At 32.9% G+C, this 16,643-nt stretch overlaps 3 protein-coding genes across 7 annotated transcripts in view; all 3 read right to left on the bottom strand.

Annotated features, from left to right (window-relative positions):
• The window catches only part of LOC107648578 (transcription factor APG), a 4,313-nt gene extending 3,673 nt beyond the window's left edge, over nt 1-640 (bottom strand). The window contains exon 1 of one of the 2 annotated variants that reach the window (XM_016352390.2): nt 168-640. In XM_016352390.2, the coding sequence (XP_016207876.1) occupies nt 168-524 (357 nt within the window). In that variant the 5' untranslated portion in view covers nt 525-640. The remainder of the gene's footprint in view (nt 1-167) is intronic. The other variant, XM_016352391.2, reaches the window with a different exon arrangement.
• Nucleotides 5,327-8,633, bottom strand: LOC107648577 (uncharacterized protein At5g43822). 3 transcript variants are annotated; one of them, XM_016352389.2, is made up of 6 exons: nt 8,114-8,620; nt 7,620-7,738; nt 7,073-7,252; nt 6,612-6,671; nt 6,223-6,287; nt 5,327-5,966 (listed from the first exon to the last, which is right to left on the bottom strand). In XM_016352389.2, the coding sequence occupies exons 1-6, from the start codon at nt 8,243-8,245 to the stop codon at nt 5,926-5,928; spliced, it is 597 nt and encodes a 198-aa protein (XP_016207875.1). In that variant the 5' UTR covers nt 8,246-8,620; the 3' UTR covers nt 5,327-5,925. The 3 variants fall into 3 exon arrangements, with proteins under 3 accessions (XP_016207875.1, XP_020960993.1, XP_020960994.1); XM_021105334.1 differs by lacking the exon at nt 5,327-5,966 and adding an exon at nt 6,448-6,493 and having other exon boundaries at nt 6,227-6,287; nt 8,114-8,633; XM_021105335.1 differs by lacking the exon at nt 5,327-5,966 and adding an exon at nt 6,451-6,493 and having other exon boundaries at nt 6,240-6,287; nt 8,114-8,632.
• On the bottom strand, nt 9,426-16,114 carry LOC107605655 (probable E3 ubiquitin-protein ligase RHG1A). 2 transcript variants are annotated; one of them, XM_016307605.2, is made up of 6 exons: nt 15,588-16,110; nt 12,983-14,810; nt 12,520-12,570; nt 10,223-10,321; nt 9,986-10,132; nt 9,426-9,898 (listed from the first exon to the last, which is right to left on the bottom strand). In XM_016307605.2, exons 2-6 carry the CDS (start codon nt 14,705-14,707, stop codon nt 9,758-9,760), a joined length of 2,163 nt encoding a protein of 720 aa, XP_016163091.1. In that variant the 5' UTR covers nt 14,708-14,810; nt 15,588-16,110; the 3' UTR covers nt 9,426-9,757. The 2 variants fall into 2 exon arrangements, with proteins under 2 accessions (XP_016163091.1, XP_020960992.1); XM_021105333.1 differs by lacking the exons at nt 9,426-9,898; nt 9,986-10,132; nt 10,223-10,321 and adding an exon at nt 10,881-11,650 and having other exon boundaries at nt 15,588-16,114.

Genomic DNA, 16,643 nt, shown 5'->3' with positions numbered 1-16,643 from the left:
GACAAAAAAATGATTTTTTTTTTTTTTTTGTGTGTGTCTAAATTGAATCTAGTTCAAACATACCCCAAAACTGGGAGGGTGTGCAAGTTTCAATTTTGACATAAAAACTGAGAAGTTGAAGGCTAAAATGTAAATGGGTTGAAGAGATTAAGAAGAAATTAAAGTACCTCAATTGGATGATGATGATGTGGCCTAGTGTTGTTGTTAGCATCATCAGAGTCATGAAGAGGTGCAGGGATATAATCGTCATTACAATTATTATTATTATTATTGTTGTTGTTGTTATTGTTACTGGGATTGTGATCAAGAAAGGGATGATCTTCATCATCATCATCATCATCATCATGAAGAGAAGAAGAAGAGAAACGGAAAGCAGATGAAGAAACAGCAGAAGAAGAAGGGCCAAGAACCCGGTTTGTTATGGTCAAATTGGGCTGTGGTGGCGGAGAGAGGAGTTGGTTGAACAAAGCTGAGAAGTCTTCTGATGAGTCACAAGGGAAGCTTCCACCATTGCAGCCACCCATGAATGAAGCAAGCTTCTTCTTCAATATGAATATCAGAGAGAGAGAGAGAGAGAGAGAGAGAGAGAGAGAGAGAGAGAGAGAGAGAGAGAGAGAGAAAGAGAATGTTGTGTTGTGTTTGAGAAAGAGAAGGTTTGCTTTGCGGCTTTGTATTTAAATAAATAAAAAGAAAATGTGAGTGAATATAGAAAGGGAGGGATTAAGGTTTTAAATTTGGTTATGAGTTCGTTTATTCTGTTATTATTATTTAATTAAAGCTTCATTATTCTCCCGCCTTCACTTACTTGTGCTTGTAACATCATGTTTGGATACTGAGTTTAGGATATATCCTCAATTGCCACAAACCAGAGTTAAGGTTTTATTTTTGTTAGCATGTGAGTTTTGGTTATTTTTCCAGGACTGTGTGATTAGAAAAAATAATAAAAATTATTGATTGTTGGGATAATAGAATTGAGGGGGAAAAAAAAAGAAAAGAAAAGATGACGATGCTACAAATTAAGAGAAATAAGCATGGATAACAATTTGAGAGAGAATTCTTTTATTTTTTTTCTTAATTGTTATTGTAAAGTATAATTTCTTATTGTATATTTTTTAAGTGAGATTTAAAAAAATTGTGAAAGAAGATATTAAATAGTAAAAAATTATATTTGACAAAATAATTGAGAGAAATAATTTCGGCTTTAGTGTATAAAGATTCAAAATATATATATGTTATAAGAACACGAGATTCAAATGGGACAATATCAAATTTCTTTTAGATAGGATATTATATGTATAAATTTTTAAATAAATTATAATAATATTTTGATTTTTTTATATTAAAATATAAATTAATTTTTAAATTATTTTTAATTTTTTATTTTAATTATATAAAATATTTAAAATATTTTTTTATTTTAATAAATAATAATATATATTATTTTTAAATTTATTTCAAAAATATGTGTCTTTTGAATTGTATCTAACATTTTCAATTCTACTATTTGTTTGTTTCTTTATTGGAGTAAACTATTTTGAAAATACAATGTTGATTAAATTTCCAAACATTCTTATCCTTACACCTACTATCTTGCTTCAGAGGTTGCAGATCTCATGTATCTAGTTTAGTAAATGTATTTGTATTTCAAAAGTACCCTTCTCCATTGAAAATTCTAACCCCACCCAAGTCCATCGATTCCAGAACCATCGTTCACCCAATGGTTAATCCAAAACAATACCTTCCTTCCATTTTCTATTTAACTGCATGGAGAAAAAAAAGACCATGTCAGCATTTTGCTACAAAAATTTCATATTACATTTGGATTGCTATTAAACGGTAAACTAATCAAATTATTCTGTAAATATGACTATCAAGATTCAAGCATCAAATAATAAACATGAGACAAAAAGTTAAATTAACATGCGAAATATTATATATAATGTCTATAATAACACAGAGAGTAAAGAAAAAAGTTACTCAATTGCAATGTAGTGAAATTAGGAGAAAGTTCCATTAACATTTAAATAAGGACCAAGGGACAAACAATTTACCTTGATTTCCTCTAGTAAGACAAAAGACAACTTAAGAAAGCAAGTAGAGATCATCTCGCCTGAAGCAAGTGCATGACAAAAACACTATTACCTCTCATTAACCTTGATTATTGAAAGCTATAATTAACGGATATCTTATGGCTTTAATTTCCTATGTTTACCTAAATACATCCAACACCAAATTCAATATCATAGTAGCTAGAGCCCAAGCCTATAGCTATAGCAATAAACAAGGCACTAAATCAGGAACGCAGCATGGTCCCTCTTCTTTTCTACTGCACCAAAATCCTAAAGTTATGAATGAAAAAAATTATTTTTAGTCTTTTGAATCTGTGCGTGGGAAATTCTTCTTTTTGAGGAATCTGACATAAGCCTCACACATTGATTTATGTTTGCCACTTCTGTATAAACTTTGTTCTTAATCTGATACAAGCTATAAGACTTCACAAGGATACTAGCAGCTTTCTCTACAGTTACTCTACTACCAAAGCCTTCTTAGCTTCCTGATGAAAGCAATCACAAAAATTCACAAAGTGTTCAAGTACATTTTCTAGCTTTCTCTTCTATCTTTACTTCATATTCTTGTTGTTCTTTCTCAATAAAACATAAAATATCATGTCAGGCCAAGAAGTTTTCATACAACAGCATTAAGGAGGTTAATATTTTCCCATCTACATAGGGATAATGTCAATAAATAATTACCAATTACATCAGAAAATTTTGATAAAATAAAGTGGATTACATACCGACGAGGCAGACACTGATTTGATTTTTGAGGTGTCATAGCCTCTAAACTGTGCAACAGCCTTGGCCATTTGAACTCACGATACCTTATCAGGTCCACCAACTTTGAGTAGCAATTGTATTTGCTTATTGATGAGCGGATAATTTATACGCTTTTTGGCATTGTTTTTACATAGTTTTCAGTATGATTTAGTTAGTTTTTAATATATTTTTATAAGTTTTTAAATAAAAATCACATTTATGGACTTTACTATGAGTTTCCAGTTTTTTTTATTATTATTTATTTACAAATCTTGATAGGATAAATATTTGTGTTACTGAGTGCATGTCCTTGCCCAATGACTATATACCAATGAAACAAGTATTAAAAAGTGATTCATTTATACAAATTTAATACATTCATTATGTTCTATAGATTGCTTCAAACCAATAGATAAACAGGGTTTAATCATGACATTTAGTTGGTAAAAGTTTGGATAAGATTTTTGGGATGGTTACGCGTCTAAGTAGTTTTTTATCCAAGTTTATTCAAGTAGGTCCAACACTAATAAAAATTAAAAGAGCGTCAAGAGCGTCATTACACGCGCTTTTTCTTCTTCTCCTCTCCGCGCTTCTTTTTTTTTCAAATACACGTATACGTCCTCTTCCTCCTCCTTCTAATAATTAATAATACATATTATTTCTAAACTCATATAAAAAAATACAAGATTGTTACAAATTTAAGTATTTTTTCATTAAAGTTTATTCAAGCAGCTCTAACACCAATAAAAATCATTTTTATTAAAAGAGCGTCATTACACGCGCTTTTTCTTCTTCTCCTCTCCGCGCTTCTTTTTTTTTCAAATACACGTATACGTCCTCTTCCTCCTCCTCCTCCTCCTTCTTCCACGCAGATTCTTCTTCTCCTCATCCTCTTATTCTTCTTCTCTTCTTTCGTTATCGTCATCACCCACAATACCAACATTTTGCTAATGGATTATTTTTTCAATCGAATTGAATAGAATGCAATTGTTAAATTGAATTGAATGATACATGTGTTTTGAATTGAATTGAATTGATAATCTCTAAATTGTAGACACATGTGTTTTGAATTTGATTTTATATAATAGATAATGTTCCGTTCATTTAGTACTATATAATTATTGCACCTTAATAACATGTTCGATTCATTATGAATTGAATTGAATTGTTTTGAATTGAGTGGACGCAAGTGTTTTGAATTGAATTGAATTGGATTGATAATCTAAAGAAAAAAAAACTTGCATGTGCAAATTCAGAAGAAGAAGAAGAAGAAGAAGAAAGAGGAAGAGAAGAAGAAGGAGGAAAAAAAGAAGAGAAGAAAAAGAAAAAAAAAACGAGGAGGAAGAGAAGGAGAAAGAAATTTAAAAAATTGTTACAATAACTTGTATAAACTTAAATAAAAATTTTGCTTCGATATAGAATTTTATTTAAAAAAATATAATCATAATTTAATTTGTCTAAGTTTGCACAAAGAAATATTATCTATTTTTTGTTAAGATCCAGTTTAATTTAAAAAAGAAACATCTGCAAGAAGAATGTCACACAAAGGATATTAGATTTGGTTCGTCAAAGACTAAATTAATTGATTTGACATGTTACATTACTAACATTCTACAATAATTTTTGGTTAACAGTGCTAACTAGACTACTCATGAAAGAACTAACGTGACTTAATCAATATTAAATTGAAATTGAAAAATCAAAATTATCATCAAATAGAAACAAAGGACCAATTTTAATTGTTATCCCTTATTCAAATTATGAGAATGGATTTTCTCTTTCTAGTCACTCTACATCCTCATTTTAATTTATACTAAGTTCAATTATTAGAGTTTCTTATATCTTCTCGTGTTTCATTTTTATTCGTCGGTATTTTCTACCTTTTTTTTTTCTGTTTTATTATAACCATGTGAGATCGCTTGGTTTGTTCCTATTATATAAACATTATTGGATAAAAATTATGAAAATTTATTTGCATGCCAAGTTGAAGATAGGTCTCAATGATTGTGAGTAGTTACAAAAAAATGTATGATTCTTTTTATACATAACATTACCTAGACATCCATAAAATGAACAATTTCTCTTTTTTTAAATATATTTATAAAATATATCTTACTAGTTTACTAGTACTTGTTGGATTAATGGTCGACCACTGAAAAAATTTCAAAGAAAAATTAAGTGAGAAAACATAAGATGAGAAGACACCACATTCAACTCAAAACTTTAAAGGAGTAAGTTAATAGGTCTCTCATCTTATAAACTCCTTCTTCTTCCTTACTTTCTTTGATGTGGGACTACTAACTCCTCACACTTACAACATTAACACTCGTCAGGCATATCTTTTTTTTTTTTTTGGGGGGGGGAATTTTTTTTATATCTAATACAGTGAATGTACGGAGACTCTGAGAGTGAACCAAATTTAAACATAATGCACATCTATTACATTTATTTTTATGATATATTCAATTTTGTATCGAATAATAAAAAACATTCATAAAAATAAATATAAAGTAATACAAATAACACAACCTTTTAATTACTTGAAAAAAAAGAAAATAATGTACCGAATAAAAAAGAAAATTGACGGAAAAACGGGATAGTAGAGGACAAATGGAAAAAGAAAAAAACAAAAAGCAAAAAGTCAAAGACGTCATAGTAATCTTCACCGTCTTATCCAACCAAACTACCAGCAAAGCCAATTTATTGTAGTGACCAAAAATGTGCAACTCCCGAGGCTGCTTTTCTGCTTGATAGCGTGTTCTCTTCACCATATTGCCCATATAATACTCTTGATTTTTGTTGTTCAATTAATTCGATGCAGTTTAATTGAAATTGAATTCAGTACTACCCATAAATTATAATAGCGAGTCAAATGCCACCCCCTTAAGAGTCAATTTTTTCTAAAATTAGTAAAATGAGAAAAGTTTTCGAAACTCGCATTGTCGCACATGACGCAAATCATAATTGAATCCTATTTTTTTACTTTACCAATTTTCTGGTTTTAGATTGTTTTTCCTCTCTTTAACTCATATGTTGTTCTCGTCATGCTTGTAGAATCAACAGCTTCCATTTAAGTACAAAAGCTCAAGGCACAAAATCAGTATCATCATCATAGTTCTTCAGCAAATATGATATCAAATACACGTTGAACTGCACCAAAATATAAGTTAGTAAAAAACCAAATTACTATTACCAATGAGTTGATCATTATTATTGATCAAATATGAAAACTCACGTGCAGTTATCTCTATGTAAAGTTGATAATTGAGAATCATGAGATGACAATTTAATCAAATATATCAAATCATTAACGGTTTTCAACTATCAATTTTACGTTAACATAACTGCATGCGAGTATTCGCCTTAATCAAAACCTCAGGTCTACCTCAAGATAATTCTTTCATACCTTCCTCAATAAGGAGATTAGGTTGATCAACCAAGAGTTGTTGTATGGCAACAAGATCACCGGAACTGCAATGCAGTTAATGCAAAACAAACACAAAACACAAGCACACAATAAGACAAGTTGGATAAGTAATAAAGTTAAAGGAATTGGACCAAATAGCATTAAAAAGCTGAAAAGAAACAATCATGAATATAGTAAATAAAAGAGAAGGAACAGTGTGCACACAACTCAATTCACTTCAACTTGCCAAAACCAGACTTCAATTGCGTAACTACAACAATAGCTTAAACAATTGTTACTTCTATTAACTATTCTGCTGCATCATCAGCACATGAAAAGAAACTATTATAACTTCAAAAAGTTGGACACTAGCATTGGCAGATTTATACCTGGGCTTTTTTAAAGCATTTGCTGATAGTGTTGAGATTATTGAAGACTTCAACAAATACCTGTTTCAAAAGGGAAAGAAGAAATATCAATCAACAGTCTTTTTGAGAGTTTGCCATTAGTTTCAGCCAGCAAAGGAAGACAGATTATTGATAAGCTTGACACTTCCTACAAAAGAATCATCCACATTTTAATAAAAACACATCCTTAAGATGCTGCAACCTTTTATAGATCTATGTTACCTATTTGTGTTGTCTGGTTCTTGAAAGTAAACAAAATATAAAGGAAACATAATTCAAGTCATGCCAAGTTAGAATTGAAATTCTCTTAGTCCTCTAAGTTCTTCTATCCTATAATTATTTATCTTTTAAAAACTAAGCATGTATTAGTCATATTAGGTTATTAACACATGGATGGTCTCAAAGCACAAAATAAGGCGAAAGTCCCAGAAATTATTCCTTACTCGGAGTGATGGACGTCATGTAGAAACAACAAACCATCTAAGCAATCCATAAGAGTAGGTTTAACACCAACTTGCTGCTGCAGATGCTTCATGTTTGAGCGAGTAGAACTACCTTTCACCAGTTGTCTACTGTCATGATGTGTTTTCTCAAGAAACAAAACAATATTACGAAACTCTTCTCTGAAAGTTCATATCAAAGTAATTTCAAATAAGTCATTGCTATCTAAAACTCAATATTTTCATTAAGAACACTTGGAGAAGGATAAATTCAGGGTAGACAACAGACAACTGCAGAAAAACTATGCCACAAGTTACCATGCTACTTATATTTGACTGTAGATAGCATTATAAGGATAAATTTTGCAGTTGAAGACCAAACTATTAAAAATGTTGAACAACAACAAAACTTTTGTCCCACTAGATGAGATTAGCTACATAGATCAATTAACGCCATTGAAATTGTCATAACAAATGCATATAAACAATGTACATGAAATCCAATGTTATGACAGGTAGCACATTATTCTACAAAGAAATGTGAACTTACAAAGTACTCCTCATGGAAACCAAAATGTTATCCAAAGATTTCATCTGATTTGCCAAGAGAGCATCTCTTACATTGCAGTTACAACTTAGACAACCATAACTGCTAGGATTCTGAAGCACCTGTGCATAATCAAACCAATTACTTCAAACCCAAGTAATACAGAAATGCAACATCATCAAAGCAATATATACAATAAAAAATTATTTACAAACTGTACAATAGTGTTCGGTAACTGGTAAGCATATCAAGATAGAAAATACAGAGATATTAGATAGAGACAAGATCGAGAAGTTGCGTCTCAGTCATTGTCCCCAATATCCCCAGTTATTCGGTGAACACGAAATTGGGCAAGCTTTATCCAAGGACATAGATATTGTCTTGGATATAAGTCATCAACTCCAATCATATTCTTGTGTTCCTCATTCTCTGTATTCGTGACATGTGCGAGCTATTAAATGCAGCCAAAAGTTAAAATTAGTAATCAAACTAATTACCTGCAACCTATCAATAATACTGGAAGCACTCCTAAATTGTGAAATCAAGCAAGACTGAAGCTCATCCCATCGATTTAGTTGTTCCCTAACTTTAAGGAACTTCCCCTGAAACTTCTTCATCACACCTTCCATTGTGATTCAACAATATGTTGAATTTGAAACAACCGGTAATACAGCATCCAAGAACCTCAAATGAATGTTTTACGAGTCAGGCATTTTGTCAAACACATACAAGGCACTCGCTCAACTCACTGGAATCGGAGTCATACAAACCAAGAAGATAAAGGCAACAGGGAAGTTCTTCCGTCACCGGAGAGGAGTCACCGTCGTCCGTTGCTGTCGCGTTTGAATTGATGGCAATGAGTCTCTCAAATTCAGAGAAATAGAATGCTTAAAAAGAAGGGTTTTAAGGTGGTTATTATATAATTTATTAATTTAGGACTTAGACAACATTTAAGGTGGCAATGAGTCTCTAATTATATATTTTTTTAAATAATTATCACGTAATCAATGTAAGAATTAATTATTTTTGCTAATTTAACCTTACAACATATATATTTGATATATATTAGTACGAACTATAATAGTTGGTTAAAAATCAGGTAATTATTTAGTCATGAAATATTACTATCACGATATCAATTTTTTTAAATTCATGATTCAATTTCTTAAATAATTTTTTTTTTATAATTCAAAACTCTATAAAATTATTTTGTATTGATTTTAAAATGTTCTTTTTATTAAAACAAACATTAGTTAACATCATATCCTTTTTATCTATTATTTAAAATAATTTAATAAGTTCTCCCTTTAGCCCTTGGTCATTTTGCTGAAATAGGAGTCCACTTTTCTTGGGTACTCAGCATATAATTTGTGTAAGTTAGCAACAAACAAGTATAGAATGCTAAAAGCCAATGAGTTATAACTCAAATGACATAGTCTCCCCATACTCAATTAAGAGATTGTGGATTCGAGTCTACTATCTTTGGTAAAAATGTATAGAATGCTAAAAAGATTATTGAAATTTTTATCCACCTTTCTCTTCACCCTTATGGACATAACTTAAATTTAAAGTATAAATTACACTACCTCTTCATTTGCAAAAATATACAGTTATCTCTTGAAATTTAACTTATAAGTTATAACACCCAAAAGCCTTTTTTTTTCTTTATAAAAATTAAAAACGTATGAATGACTAACCTCCCCAAATCAACATCAAAGGTTTACCATATAATTACATTATCATTTTTTCGTTCTAGTATAATTTAAACCATACATCAAACACAACAAAACTCAATATCAAATTAGAGAATATAAGAAATGTAAAAAAAAATAATAATAATAAAGGTAAAACAAGCTTTATCAACTAATAGTTCAATAAAATACTCCTCCATCCACACCAATAATCTCATCTGTCACCCTTAATCAAGAGATCATTGGCTTAGATAAATTAAGGGGTGAAAAAAGAGACAAAAATGCTAATAATAAAATTCAGCTAAGGCTTAATAAAAAGAAAGGTCAATTTTTGGCATGCACCAAAAGAAACTAAGAGAATTCAGCTTCAATTAACCAGAATTTTCTGCCTAATTGTGCCAATTTTCTTCAATCTTCCTAACAAGATAGAACCACTTGCCAGAGAGAAATTTATGTTGTTTTTGTTGCCAACCCTGTTGTCTTACAAATCGGACACAGATTCTTGTGCTTTAGCCACTGTTTGACACATTCTGTATGGAAATCGTGGCCGCAATCCAGCGTGCCGATATCCTCTCCATCCTTGTACTCCTCCTGCACATAATCGCAAAGTTTAGGCGCTAAGGTAAGTACACGTGAATCCAGGTGGAGCGAGTATTAAGGTTGGTCGATCGAGTTTACCTGACAAACACAGCATGGTTCTGCTTCCGACTCTGGCTGAGATCCAGTTTCGACCGAATGCTTCTTCTGTTTCAAGAGTTTCAATATGGTTTCCTCGTTCAATCCGGTGCTCACATTTCCAATGCGCTCTTCCAGAGCCAATAATTCCTGTTACACTCAAAAGTATTGTCATGCGAAACACTCTAAAATGAAGCATCGACCTAACAAGCATAACACAATGAGAACTTCAGTTCATACCTCATATGACATGTTATCAACATCAAGTCGCATGTCCCTGTGTCGATCATGAATATCAGCGATTCCAGAAAACACTGATTGGTCGAGGATCATAACGTCCTACGAAAACAATGCAAAAACAAGTTTACCACATGAACAAAACTATGCTGTTAAGGGTTGTGAGTTCAATAGTTACACATTGCCAATGTATATAAGTTCTAGCCAAAACTGGTTTTGTTTTTATAGTGGTGTGGAAGTTAACCCCTTTTGCCTATGTCGCAGCGTGATTACACGTCAGCAAACAGCTTTTACTGATAGTACATGGTACATAGAGAGTAAACTCGGTTATTCGGCAACAGCAGCAATAATAATGCTCCCAAAACTTAAAAAACCCCAAACCCCCATTACATCTTGCGCCTATGGGCAGCTATAGATAGTCAAGAAGACACTCAAAACAGGTGGACTCCGGATCAGTTCCAGTGTCTTTTCTTCAACTCTATGATTAATTCCAAAACGCGAAATCGTGCCCCCAAAAATCACACAATAGACGTGGCACACAAATTCATTACATACCATTTTAATATAGAAGTACATATTATTATTACTATTACAACAAAAACACTTCTCGCACAAACCATGATCAGCCAAATGGAACAACCGGTTTCCAATTTGTCCTATCATATACTATGTCTAGAAGCAAGTCATCTAAATCAACATATTTTTTGGTGGTTCTCTCTTATACTATATAGTCTTCATTGGTCTCCCCTGTTCCTCTACATGTTGCCCTACTATCCATATGTTCTACTCTTCTTATAGAAACTTCTACAGGTTTTCTGTTTTCTCACATAATCTACACTTCATATACATAATATAGAAAATTTATGGATTATTCTCTACATACAAGTCATTTACACATACAAGTCTATACAAGTCATTTATATTGTATTGTTTAAGAATTTTTTATGTATGTGTATTGATAAGTTTTATATAATTCAAAACTCTTCCTCTTCTTCCTTGCATTATAAAAGTGGATTTTATTGAATTAGGATTAACTTGTATAAACTTGTATGTCAAAAAGACTTGTATGTGTAGCATGTCTCTTAATTTATTTGGGCCCCTTATGCTCATGTAACCAACAAGCAAGGAATCAAAAGGCTATGGATATGGAAAAAGTCACTTAACTCCTCAGCAGACTCCACAGCCTTCTTTGAGGCTTCAAGTTTCAACATTAACCTAAACATTAGTTACACCCGAAGGGCTGGTTGGTTTTTTGTCCTTTCAGAAGTTTAGTAAGGGAAAGTATATACATGGAAACAATAAAATCATATTATTTGTTTTCATTTCCTACTTAAATTCTTTCTTTACAAGATCCTGATAGCAGAAAACTCTGACAAACTGAGCAATATGAGATGCCTAAAGTCCTGGGATCCTAATCGCAATCGAAAGTAACTACGGAAGCCAAGAAGGATCAAACTGGATTTAAGAAAATATAAATATGTAACCATAGTACAATTTATCAAAGGAACAAATGTATATTCTAAATATTGAAAGTCTAGTACAATTTATCAAAGGAACAAATGTATATTCTAAATATTGAAAGTCTTGTTCAAAATCCTATATACCTCTAATCTTTAACACACACATTCTCGAAAAGAATACACACACATATATAAATCAAATTTTACCTCTTTTCCCTCTGGAAATTGAGACATTTTAAAATACCGACAAACAATGTCATATACATAACAAAGTAAAATAAGAAACGTGCCTACATTTCTACAGGCTACAGATTCCCTCACACCGCATTTTTTTAGTGGCATAGAGAAAAGCTTTAAATGCTGGTTTCACATTACGCACAACATTATTAAACTCTCAAGTTAAGTCGTATCGAAGTTTACAAGTTGAGTTTATAATTCGAGTTTACTTAAGTTTCAGAAGTTTGTCTGAACTCTCAAATTTGATAAACTTGCACACAAACACACAGAAATATGTTCTCATATATCTTACACACATGATATATTATTACCTCAAATTTAGGTAATGAAAGAATATTAAATTGTGCGCAAATTCCACATTTTTCTGGCTCAATCAAAGCCACAGATTCTGATTTATTACCAACCAGTTCATCATGTTTAAAAGTTTTAAACAGAAAAACTGAGAAGTGTAAAATCTTAATCAGAATTTCAAACAAAACAAAATCATTTGAAAGCTTGTTAAGTCACCATGTCAGGATTAAACAATTTGCATCACAGTCAAATGAAAATCAAACCATTTTTATGTCATCATGTCCGGATTAATAAGTGAATGAGAAGACTAACCTCAAATCGCAGGCTCCCACCACGACGCATAAGTCCTAACACATTTCGGAGCTGCACAAAATAAAAGAATGTCAACTAACAGAAATTGTTTACATAAGGAACTACAAATATTGCAGCTCTCAATAGTATTATTAGAACATTCTGATTCTGATTTCAGTCCATCAAAAAAGTTTCAACTTCTTAGTCCCTCCTTTTACTAACAAAGGGTCTGAAAGTGATGCAAACAGGACTATTTAAACTTGTTCTGAAACAAAGGGATTAAAATGATGCAGAAGTGTTTTAAAAGGACCAAAACCAAGAAATGCTACATTTTGTGGTGAAAATCAGATTTAAGGTAATATTTAAAATTTAAATAAAAGACAGTAATCTCACCCACACATTTGGAATAAATATTGCACATCACTACATCAGTAACAAATAAGATAATATTGAAATGCAATATAAGGGAGAGACGAACACGAACCTCAGACACAAGTCTACTATTTCCTTCACCAGCAACAGCCAACGACCGTATCGAATAGGGAATTCCATACTCATGATCTCCTGGCCTCTCCAACCACGATGGTGTTCCCGGGTGAGCCCCAGATGGCAGTGCCCTCGAGTCAGGACCACGTGCGGAAGGATAATTACTGCTTGAACTTCCACCAGCCTCGGAGCCGGGAGGAGGAAACAATGACCGGCGAACATATTCAGATAACCTTCGTGGATAATGCTGAGGATTAGGACGAGCAACCCATGGAGAGGCAGATGATGGATTGATAGCTGAATGTGACCCAGATCGCGACGAAGAAGCAGCGGCAACATTTCCTGGAATACTTAAATTTCCACTACTCGGAGCCCTATTTGTTGGATTTCGAGCCAAATTTCTTAAATTGGTTCCGGGTGCAAACACCGGGTGTTCAAAGAGGTTTCTAGGCAAACTTCTCGAGCTTGCGTCCTCATGAGGTATGTTATTGTCCCTATTATCCGCAGGTATAGCTGAGTTTGATGAATGGTTGTTTGCTGAGCTAGAAGCGCCACCCCACCTAAATGATTGCATATTCCTTGGTAAAGCAGGAACATGAACTAGAAGGGGCTGACTTTGAGGAATCATAGTATCTACAGTTGGTACTGGTCTCGCATCTAGAGAATTATCAGCCGGATGAAATCTTGGCAACACTGGAACGGACGGAGAAATACCAGAAGTTCTAATCACATTTCCCGTTGAGAATGCAGCGGGAGGAGGAACAGGAATGGAACTTTGTTGACTTGAAGGATTTACCCTTAACCGGAAGTTCCTATGGAAGCTTTCCGGGTTTCCTGCAACATTCGAATCAGGAATGCTTTCAGAGGGGCCATCCCCCATACTTAGTCCGAGTCTTGCACTCACCCTATCCACCGAAGCAGATCTGCCAAGGCTACCGCCAACATAATCCTGAGTAGGCAGCGTGTTCCAAGCACTGCCATCTGTAGGCTGACTGTAGCTAGAACTTCCACCATCAGAACATTGTCCAACACTGCGTTCAACAGCCTTTCTTTTACAAGATACACGCCGAGTGTCGACAGAACAACCTGGTCTACCATCAGTATCCTCAAACAAAAGGCTGTTACTTGCCGAAGGAAGCATCAAAGGACCAGAACCAATAAGCGGGGGAGGAACATGCTCATTTACCGGTCCAATAGACTTTGGCAAGTTAGCATGTTCAACATGATGGCTATTAGCACTACTACTGTCTCCCATTCCTGCATTCAAGTTAAGATTCTGCGGAGGCATCATATGAGAATTGGCACCGTGCACATACATAGTAGTATTAGTATTGTCCATTGAGACAGCATTAGTCGGTTCAACACGTCGTTCTTCTTGCCTTGAACCAGCAGGAGCACCAAAACTTATAGAAGATGGCCATCCTAGTTCCCTTCTCTGGTCATTGTTAATGTTAACCTCATTCTGAGTATTACTGTAACTTGGCTCACCTAAACTCCATCCACTCAAATTCTGCCAACCATGATTCAAAGGGCTCACATAAGATGGGTTTACATCACTTGGGGGAAGTATGTACTCGGGTATTCGGTTATCTGCAGGATTCCGCATATTATTCCAGCAAATCTGCTGATTCACTGTGGCAGTGGTTGCACCACTCGATGTTGATCCACAATCAAATTCTAAGGTTTCTGGCAAGGAACCGATTGTATCTCGCTGTCCTTGCATTGAGGGAATCTATTTAAGTTTCCCAAACTCAATATAGTTTAAATGTATGAATATGAATTCCTCAATAAAGAAGAACCAAGTGCATGCAACAAGTTCACAAGTCCTGTCAAACAAAACATGAAAGTTATAATCAAGCATTGCAAAAACACCAATTCTACATTATGGAACAAAAACAATCAAAGAAGTATCCTCTATAAACACACACAAAGGATGCTGCAAACATCGATAACCGCAACTCGGAATTCAGCTTCATAACCCCTAAAGCTTAAGGTGAAGCAAAGAACATGGAAACATTAGCAAACACCACAACCACCAACAAAACACTACTCAATCCTCTTCTATCAACTAAAGAATGTTGCAACAGATAACCACTAATGCGCATTGCCGAATGACACTATCATCACAGAAATTTTACCAAACACAATAGAGGGCAAATCAAGAAGAGAATAGCTCATAGAATAAAGGCAAAGTCAACTCCTTTTTACCCAACATATGAAGAACAAGAAACAACAAAAAAGGTAAAATTTTTAAACAAGATCAAGCTACAACAACGAATTGGGGTTTTGAAAAACCAATTAAAAACCACGGTGGATTATGAACAATTACAACACCCAGCAAAATCCATAAACAACCCACAACAACAGCAACAACAATAACAAAAGGATTTGCAAGAAAATAACAGATAGCTACACAAACAACGTTGAATCGTTTCTGCAAAGTTGAACAACCCAATCAAATCCGAACAAACAAATATTAAAAAAATAATATTCTAAAAAAATCATAAAAATTCAAACTTTACAGCTTTTTCATCAATCCAAGCAAAACCACCGACTGATCAAACAAAACAATAATGAAGGGTAAGAAAGTGCAGAAAACTTACGAGGTGAAAATGAAACAAAGCCGATCTATCACCAAAATAAACAAAAAAATAATCAAAGGATGGTTAATAACAAAAACAAAGAAAGCACCCCATGATGATTTTTTTTTCCTCTTTTTTTTCTCTGTAGATGCTTTTTTAGATTTGTTGTTCCTCTTTCACCCACCTGGGCAGCACAAAAAAATAACAAAAAAGAATAGAGGAGAGAAAGAGAGAAAGAAAGAGAGATGGATGAAGAGTGAGAAAGATATGAAGAAAGGGTTAAGAGGAGAAAAAGATGGTGTTTTTTTGCTCTGCTCTTGGTGGTGGTGAGAGGAAGAATGGAATGAAATTATATCAAACAAAAAAAAGATTTATAAAAATTAGATATGAATGAAAAAATGTGAGGGGAGATTAAAGAGAGACAGTAATCTTCAATTTACAAAAACAACCCAACAAGAGAGAGAGAGAAAGAGAGAGAGTGAATAAGAGTTTGTGTGTGCAAAAGTCATAGCCTTGAAGGAGGAGAGAAGCAGCTTCCCCTTCCAACAAAGACATTCAATGATATTTACTATTTAAATAATTAATAAATAATACAATGGAATCATGTAATAGACTATGAATATATCATACTTATTTAGTTTCTCTTTTTCTCATGGAATATTATATCTTTTGTTATTAATTTAGTGTTTTTTTATCAAAGATAGGAGACTCGAACTCGCAATCTCTTTTTTAAGTATGAGGAGACTATGTCATTTGAGATATCCTTCTTGGCCATTAAACCACCCTCTTACTTTAGGTAAATATATTAAGAAATTTAGTATTATATTATTTATTTATTTATTTATTTATTTTTTGAGGATGATTTACAATATGATTATCATATATTTTTTTCTGATTTTTTTTGTATTTCTCTTAATTATTTTGCAGATTTGATTGGAATTATATTTCTTAAAACAGATTTAATTTATTTAAAAAAAATTTATCCTGTTATTTATTCAAAAACTTAAGAAATTTAACAATAATGGTAATGGATATGATGAAATAAGATAATAAATTTAATTTTATCATTTAATATTC

This window comes from Arachis ipaensis, chromosome B06, assembly GCF_000816755.2.
Source record: "Arachis ipaensis cultivar K30076 chromosome B06, Araip1.1, whole genome shotgun sequence".
Classification (NCBI taxonomy): domain Eukaryota; kingdom Viridiplantae; phylum Streptophyta; class Magnoliopsida; order Fabales; family Fabaceae; genus Arachis; species Arachis ipaensis.
Note: the sequence above shows the minus strand (reverse complement) of the source record. Positions and strands in the feature narration are given on the sequence as shown.